General features: G+C 41.0%; 1 protein-coding gene across 1 annotated transcript in view; it reads left to right on the forward strand.

Annotated features, from left to right (window-relative positions):
* The first annotated feature begins 193 nt into the window (after positions 1-193).
* The window catches only part of ccndbp1 (cyclin D-type binding-protein 1), a 12,997-nt gene continuing 4,123 nt past the window's right edge, over positions 194-9,067 (forward strand). The window contains exons 1-9 of the mRNA XM_008293011.1: positions 194-350; positions 1,037-1,096; positions 1,669-1,748; positions 2,367-2,448; positions 3,239-3,335; positions 4,308-4,381; positions 6,595-6,671; positions 7,790-8,049; positions 8,812-8,872. Of these exons, the coding sequence (XP_008291233.1) occupies positions 263-350; positions 1,037-1,096; positions 1,669-1,748; positions 2,367-2,448; positions 3,239-3,335; positions 4,308-4,381; positions 6,595-6,671; positions 7,790-8,049; positions 8,812-8,872 (879 nt within the window). The 5' untranslated portion in view covers positions 194-262. The remainder of the gene's footprint in view (positions 351-1,036; positions 1,097-1,668; positions 1,749-2,366; positions 2,449-3,238; positions 3,336-4,307; positions 4,382-6,594; positions 6,672-7,789; positions 8,050-8,811; positions 8,873-9,067) is intronic.

The raw sequence follows: 9,067 nt of genomic DNA on the forward strand, positions 1-9,067 counted from the left end.
GTTTCTTGTAAAATGACTGCTATGCTCAAACAAAATAAACCATTAAAGATATCAATAATATATTTTAAACTGTTTAAGTACTGATTTCTTGCAGTAAACTCGGTTTACTAAGGTTTCGCCACAAGACGTCGCCCCCAGTTTTACTGAGCGGCGGCGGTGCATCTTTTATTATCGTCCGCGGATCTACTTCCGGTGCCTCTGTAGTTCCACAACACGCTTGTAACGCTGCGTAGTGGAAAAACAAACCTGAAACTTTGGTGACATGAGCGCTGATAATTCTGGTGGAAACGTGTCTGTTCCTTTACGAAATCTGCTGAACTCCATCCAGTGTATCAGGGACCGAGTCAGAGGTGAATATGACACCTTGTCTTCACCGTTTTATCGCCTGTACACATACTAGCGTGTGTCAAGCTAGCTAACCGAGCTAACGTTAGCATCCACTGTTTTGTAATGTAGCATCACACGCTAACACGTTGGACTTAACAGTATTATAAAAGTATTTCTGTGTACTAAAATGCGTAAAGCTTAACTATCTATTTGAGCATCTGGAAATACGCATCATTTGACAGTTTATTAGGTAATTTACACCCTACTAACTACATCCGGCCAGTTCAGCCCGAGTTAAGTAGCTTTCTTCAAGGAGGCTTTAATGTTAGTTTCTTCTAGAAACTGGAGATTGTGGTGCTGTTCAGTTGTATTTTGTTCTAGTTATCCTTTATTGATCTAAATGGGGATCCTATAACATTAGAAACACCCTTTATAATGCAGCACACACAGCATATTTCATCACCCAGGTCAGTTCTCTGCACTAAAACACTTGACAATCTTTTTTTTTGGCTGCATAAAATGACCATGTTTGAATGTTTTGTCTGTTTTAGTGAAGTAGACACGTTATAAATTAAAGAAACTTTATTCGTCAGTGCTAAAGTCATAAAGTTTTCAAGGTTTTCGCATCTGTTCACTTTGAGTATTCTGTGTGTCCATAAAACTGGAAGTGGGATTGTTTTCCTATTTAACTGTTAATTTTCCCTCATAGATGGAGAATCGAATGAGTCAGACGGGGCTTTCAACCTCTCCAACTTCTGGGACACTCTGAGTTGAGTATCGCAATCATCCTAGAATAGAATAGAATAGAATAGAAAAATACTTTATGTATCCCAGACTGGGAAATTACTGTGGTACAGCAGCAGCAAGAAAAAGAAAAAGACAAAACACCAATCACAACAATTTACAACAGTTTGACAACAATTTCAACAATTTCCCTGAGGTTTGCGCCAAAGGGATCAATACAGTTCTACTCTATTCTATTCTGTCCCTTGCTGACCACGTATTCAGTTTCTAGACGCCTTAATTGAGATCCCATGAAAAGAAGTATTGCTGCTGTGGATGTTCGGTGACAAAATCAGAATTAAAAATATATGTTGATACCATTTATATCAAACAATGTGCTTCTTTCTCTGCCTGTAATGTCTTGTTTATATGACAACTGTAATTATATATGTAATGACTGGTTGTCATTGTTTAGTTTGGAGATATTTCTAGGGATGTTATTGTTTAATATCAGTTTTGTCCCAATTTTTGTTTTGTTCAATGCGGAAGCCACTTGGAAATGAAACCACCATCTGTAAACCATTTAATGACCCTTAAAATATGAACTGTTCTCCTCAGACCAGGCAGTGAAGGCAGTGTCCCAGGAAGCCACTAAACTGAGCCTGGCCTTCTCCAAACCCCCTCTGCCATCACAACAGGTCAGATTGTTATTGTAATCTCTTTGCTGCCTCATTGAGCTGTTCTGGAGAAGTGTGATCAAGTATAGATAATATACTACATAAGATAGACCAGGGGTGTCGACATCCGGTCCTCGAGGGCCGCAATCCTGCATGTTTTAGATGATCAGGATGGTTATCAGGCTTCTGCAGAGCTTGATGATGAGCTGATCATTTGAATCAGGTGTGTTGGAAGAGGGACACATCTAAAACATGCAGGACCGCAGTTCGGCACCCCTGAGATAGACTGAAACACTTAAAGTAGTGGGAAGATTCATGATGAAAGGTGTTGGCAGCTAGTAGCAATGATCTCTTGTGTCATGTAAGTATCTTTCTAAAAGTAAATTGTGGAGGAATTAAAAGATTTTCCTCCTGGTGGATCACAGTTTGTGCAGAACCTCCTCCTCTGCTAGCAGGAGGAGGGAGGAGTTACGAGCAAAGAGCTTCCTTGTCAGTTCACCTATATTTTGTCTGGCGCTGCAGATACCTGCACAAGAACACGACTTTCTCCACAATACAGGAAATTACTGTAATTGAATTGTCACATACATTTTCTGTTCTGTGTGTGTTTACTGTCTCTTTTTCCTTCACCCTCTGCAGGATGGAGAGAAGTTGTCAGAGTCCATCCTGAAGAGTGTCCTGACTCTGTCCACAGTGTATTACTGGCTGCCGAAGAGTCAAGGTAACACCATGTCACCACCAGGACAGTCCTGGAGATAGATTGTTGGCTGTGACTTGTTTAGTAGAACGATGCCTTTCCTTTATATATGTATATCTAATTTAATATAAACTTTATTTGTATAGCACATTTGAGAACAAAGTGCTTTTACATAACAAAGAAATACGATACAGGCAACGACACGGCAACACAGGAAAACAACACCTATGAAAAGTGCAGGCAAACACTCAAAATATAAAAATACACACAATAAAAATGAAAGAGAACAGGCTGGGTCACTACTGGAAGGTATATTATAATAAAACTAGTAAAACTGATTAAAAAGACGGCATCACGGAGGGGAATTAAGATAAAAGCTGAAGATAAAAGTAGATTAAGAAAGAGAAAAGAGAGAAGGACAGCAGGCAGTACCAATATGAAAGGGAAAAGAATCGGGCGAAAATCTAAAAGAGAAATAAAAGAGAACTTCACTCAAAAGCGAGTCTATAACAGTGGGTTTTAAGAAGTGGTTTAAAAGAAGATACAGAAGATACTGAATCTGCAAGCCTCAAGCCTTTTCCTCGATTTAAAATTTTCTTTGCCTCTATTTAGGGATCATTCAGTCAGATTATACTCAGTAAAATGTGATTCGGTTTGATAGTTAAGTATCAACACATGTCAAGTACAGACTAACAGTCACTGGATGCTTTCAGGAGGTAGTCAGCGATAATGAACGGGTTTAATATAGACGTGAAACTATCATTGTTACTTTATTTTATGGCAGTGTTGTTGTCATTTATTGTCTGTGTGTCAGGCGTGAGTCTGCGCCGACAGGTCCGAGACGCCACGGTGGAGGTGCTGGAGGGAGTCACACAGCTGCTGGAGGTCATCCTGAGCTCACCGCTGCAAAGGTGAATAAAACAAACACACACACAGATTTAGTTTGTGATTCATCCACAGCAACAGCTGAGCAAAATGACACAAAGACACAAACATGGACCAACAGTACATTTGTCACAACGAGTTGGCACGTTGAGCGTTTACTCACGTGTTTAGCTTTTACTGTATGTAGATGATGAGTTTGTTTTATAAGGTTAAGAAGTATCCTGGATGAGGTGCATTTTTAGTCCATTAATTCAGGTAGTTGTATCGTTTTCATACTTTAAAAAAAAAAAATTTGTGATGCACGATATTAAAATTTCTGGCCGATACCGATATTAAGATTTCTGACGTCGCTGATAACCAATAATACCGATATCAACGATATTACCAATGTCGATATTCAATTTTGGTTCACACTGAAAAATTAGTCTAAGTAGGCACTGTGAGAAAACTATTCAATAGAAGCCCATAGCAAGTTAGACCACAAGTCTGTTTTGCAAAAATAAAACATATTTCAACATATTTTAACATCCAGGACCATCTAAGTAAAAACATCTGTGAAATAGCAGCGATGTCAAATGTAGAGACGAAGGCGCTGATGTTAGACAATCATCGATTTTTCGCATCGGCTGCATTTGTTCATCTGACCGATACCGATATATCGGAAAAACACTAATATCGGCCGATACCGATGTGGTCGCCGATATATCGTGCATCCCTAAAAAAAAATGTAAATGATTTTGTTCTGAACAAAACTAAATTAAATGATAATTTTGTAGCTCATGCAGCACATACATCCAACTTTAAACCATATTTTTATATATACTCATATGTTTTGGTCCAGAAGAGGAGTTTTGTTCTTCTGTTTTCAGCAAAACAAAAACTCTACATAGTGTAAGGTATGTTTTGTTTATTCTTGTCCTTCTTCCTTGTCTCTCTGCTTTGTTTCAATCAAATGTCGTCCACTCCTTCCTCATGCCCCGCCCTCTTCATCCCTCCAGTCTGAGCCAGGAACAGCTGACGTCAACGGGAGGCGTGTGGTCTGCCTGCGACCAGTTCGCTCAGCTGCCCCAAGGTCAGTGGACTGGTCCACATCAAAACAAACTCTTTAATTGTAATTCACAGCTGCAGACGCGTCTGATGTAGACGCAGCAGTGTTCGCGTGGATCCTGCAGGTGGTGATGTTGTGCTCAAAGTCCAACCACACATTTTTTTTTTTTTAATGTACCAAAAACTTGTTTGTTTAGACTTAATTTCTCTACAACCAGCAGTTATTTTGTCAACCTGTAACACACACACACACAAAAAAATGTATATGTAAAGGAGGAAATGACTCTTGATATCTGTGTGTGTCTTGTGTGTATGTCCAGTGTTTAAATATGTTTTAGTTTGAACAGCAAGAATGTTAAAAACAGCAAAGAATGAAAACAGAGAAGGTCATAAGAGTTTGATAGGTCTGCTGCAGTGTTTGCAGTCGCGCGGCATAAATAGAAAGCTGCCGTCCTATTTCTTTTGCGAGCAACATGTACGAGCCTGATTCTACTCCCCTGCAGGCACAACAGACATCTGATTGTTGTAATTAATCTACTTTTCTAGGTTTTTACAGGACTCAAGTTTCACACACAAGTGCCGTAGATTGTATTTGCATATTCTGCGTGTTGTTGCCTCAAGAAACAAACTTTGCGGCTGTGGACTCTCGGGGACTTGTTGATGTGGGCTGAGCCATTTGTGGAAATTAACAAATTGCGGGTAATTTGCGGTGTTATTTTCTATTGTCACACGCGATGCCATGAGACGACCGTCACACGGGGAAGCGTAACACTTTAAACCCTCAGTAAGACGCGTGGACAATGTGTGGGGCGTGCCGATTGAACAGTCAGGGCTTTGGTCAATTAGTGATCGATGAGCAAAGGGCAGTCATTGGGATCAAGTTTCAAAATGCCAGAATTAGATTGAGTTTACAGCATTAATGGCATTGTTTAACGGCCGCGCCTCGCAGACACGTTAATTGCAGCCATTTGCATTGTTTACAAATTGGAAGCGATGAGTTGTTTGGCCCTACCTAACCCCAGTGTGTCACAGTGACATAAACAAGGAGCAGATTAGGGCAAGTTATACAAAAATATAAAGTGACCCTGGGGTTTAGTTCACCCACAGTAAATAACAAAAGCGTCTCTCTGTGTAGCATTCAGAAATAATTGTGCAGCTCTGATGGGGAGAAGACTAAACTGACGTCATGTGAACCCAGAAAGTATAACACTGGCCTAAATATGTGTCACAAAGATAAAGGCGGAAAGAGAGCACCTCAAAAATGAGAGCGTTGTGACAAAGTTCAATCTTTTCTATCAGTTATTTAAGCAATAAAATGTAAAACTTTATCACAGTGTTCTAGTTTTCTTAAAAAAAACAAATGAAGCAGTAGGTATATAAATCAAATCACAGAGACAAACTGCTGCAACAGTCTGCAGACTGGCTGTGAAGGGTTTAGTTTGGCTTCTTTCCACAGCGAAATATGTTCAAACTTGCGATCAGCGGCGTTTGGCAGCCGAACACACACCATCAGACAGTACATGTGTAACTACCGAGTCAATTGACAGGTTTAAATCTTGATTTTTATTATTATCTTTATTCTTTCTTCATGAGGAACAGCCCTGACTGGATTTCACACATTTTGAAATCAAAATGTAAAACGAATCTTTAAAATAATAAACGGAAGCTTTAATTCACCGTCAAACGAGGCTTTCGTTGTGACTTGTAGGCAGAAAATCAGTTTTATATTTTCTTTGCGCATTGTCAGAATGACACCATCTTGAAGATTGTTTTCATCCACTGTGACGAAGCGTCAAATCGTTGTAATTTTACATTTTAAAATTTTGGAATTGTACGAAGACGAGCATGAATGTGAGTTGATGGTGACTTCCTGCCTGTTCCTAAACACAGTAGAGCCGCTGATTCCTATTTGAAATCCCAAAGACACGTTTGCTCTTTAACATAAAGGTGAACTGTTTAAGTTAATGCTTTAGTGTGGACTTGAAAAAGGTTTCAATTCAATTAAATTTTATTTGTATGCCGCAGTTTATAACATATGTCATCACACAGTGCTTAACATGGTAAGGTACAGACTTTACAAATTTATTCAGAGACCCCAACAATCCAAAGCAGCCTTTGGACTTCCTCTGAGCAAGCGGTTGGCAACGGTGGGAAGGAACCATATTTCTGATCTGTTGCCTCAAAGATACGAATGACAGATTATTGTTGTTATTGATTAAAATCATGTGCGTTCCACAGATAATAAGGCAGCAGTGCTGGTGGTTCTGTCCTCTCAGACTGCAGTCGTAAAAGACGCCATAGAGGAAATTGAACAGGTACACACACACACACACACACACACACACACACTCACTGAAAATGCTCATGGCAGCCAACACCTTCGTCCATCTTACTTGTAAAGAGAACCACCATCTGTTTGAAACACGTAGATTTTTATTGCCAAACTGTTTTTATGAGCCTCCCTGATATTTTACTTTTGCACTTCTTCTCTGTCCACTTGTTGGAAATAAAAAATTACAATTATTAGTACAGAAAAATAGTTGCTTCACACTCAACCGATCTGCGGTTTGTCTTTATTGAAGAATTAACTTTTTTTAAACCAAAAAAGAACACAATTGTTTGTCAAACTGTCTGCATGTTTTGGCTTTTTAAGCTGCAGAATAAATTTGGGATCGATCAGATGCCTTTCTTGTGGCTTTGTGTGCTGAGTGAAAATCCAAACACATGAGGTGCTGGATGCTTTTGCAGAACTGTGTCTTCTATCCATCCATTATCTATACACCGCTTAACCCTCACCAGGGTCATGGGGGGCTGGAGTCTATCCCAGCTGACTCAGGGTGAAGGCAGGTTCACCTGGACAGGTAACCAGTCTATCACAGGGCTACACTTAGAGACAGACAACCAAGCACACTCACATTCACACCTACGGACAATTTACAATCACCAATTAACCTCAGCATGTTTCTGGACTGCGGGAGGAAGCTGGAGAACCTGGAGAGAACCCACGCTGCACAGGGAGAACATGGAGACTCCACGCAGAAAGATCCCGGGTGTCCTCACCGGGACGCAAACCAGCGACCTTCTAGCTGCGAGGCAGCGGTGCTAACCACCGAGCCACCTTGCAACCCAGAGTTGTGTATTCTTATTCTTAAAAAGTCTTGCTAAAAAAAAAAAAGCAGGAAACTGTAGATTGTTAGCAACTGTTTCTCCAACAGGTGGTTTGTGAAGGGACTTGTTTCAATTGTGAAAAATACAGAATAGGAACTCTCTGGTCTTTAGATTAGTCTCTGTCGTCTTCAGGTATCTGTCTGATGGATCAAGTCAAAAATAAACTGTAATGTTTCCACCTGCTGCTGAAGGACGGACGATGATGATGCTTTCACTTTTCCTCTGTGAAGTCTTGACAAATACACCGACTTTTGAACATCCGCAGGCGTTATCTGAGGCCGAGGATCCGTTCAGCGACGTTCTCGACGACGACCAGGATGAGGAGAACCCTCGAGGCAACCAGGACACGTACTGGTCGGAGAAGGACCGCCGCGTGATTGGTCCGTGCCAGGGGCTGATGAAAGCAGCGACGGCCTGCCTGAGGAAACTGACGTCAGCCGTCAAAGCCAACGGTGACTGCAGCACGGCCCAGAACGTGGCTCAGCTCGACGACTTGGCCGACATCAGCAAAGAGATCAGCCCCGGGTAGGAACACATGGACACTCTGTCATAGCTTGTGCTGCCCCAATACAAATGGTTTCACCAAGCCGAAAAATGAAAACAAGCAAACAGCACTTATTAGCAGCTGTTCTTGTAAATGTACACAAATAGAATCATGTAAACTTCATTTCAAGGAGCAGACAGTAAAGTGGGGAGTTAATTTTTCTGCACACTTCCTACCTGAGACATCAGGGCGTGGAACGAGGTCAGTTTCATTGTTTGCACAGCAGCAATTCAAAATAAACATCGTGTGCTTGTTATGCGTTCATACTGTCTGTGCATGATGTCAGGGATTTTCATAATTACCTAAACAATGCAGCTGTACAATAAACACTTTAGAGGCGTGTCCACCTAAGTGTTTTTTATGGGGGAGTTTTTTGCCAACTGAAGATGCCAGGTGCAGAGTTTTCACCTTGTACTAAATGTAAAATTCTTGCTCTGGCCGTTGCCTAAGGAGGAGAGAGGTTAGTCTGTATGTGTTTGTGAGATTTTATTGGTGAAGAAACATCTCGATGCTGTTTGTCTTGAGCTTCCTCCAGTGGGTCGGCCAGCAGCTTCAAAACTAACATTTTACCTAAAGCTCTCTCAGCAGCTTTAACGTTGCCGTCCTCTTCAGCGTGTGGCACTCCCATTGCAAGCAATTTATAAAAGTATGCAGGCCTCAGGGAAAAAAGGCTTTGGTGGACACTTAGTCGACCAGTTTAGATTTTGTCACCAACTCTCTGTGTTGCTGTCGTTTCTCCTCAGCGCTGACGACCTGGCCCTCTGCCTCTACCCGCCCATGGACTACAGCGGAGTAGAAAACAATGTAAGACACACACTTGCACATATTATTATTATTGCTAATAAAACCCAGTAAGAAGGTTGAGATTAATCCTCCCGAATCCCAGAAAAGCCGCCTGCGGTTTTGAAAAGAATGTTGTTTTCGAAAGACATCACCAAACGTGAACCATTTCTCAAAGCCAGAAACTGTACAAACAGAAAGAATTGTCGGATAAATCTG

This window comes from Stegastes partitus, unplaced genomic scaffold (assembly GCF_000690725.1).
Source record: "Stegastes partitus isolate 25-593 unplaced genomic scaffold, Stegastes_partitus-1.0.2 Scaffold851, whole genome shotgun sequence".
Classification (NCBI taxonomy): domain Eukaryota; kingdom Metazoa; phylum Chordata; class Actinopteri; family Pomacentridae; genus Stegastes; species Stegastes partitus.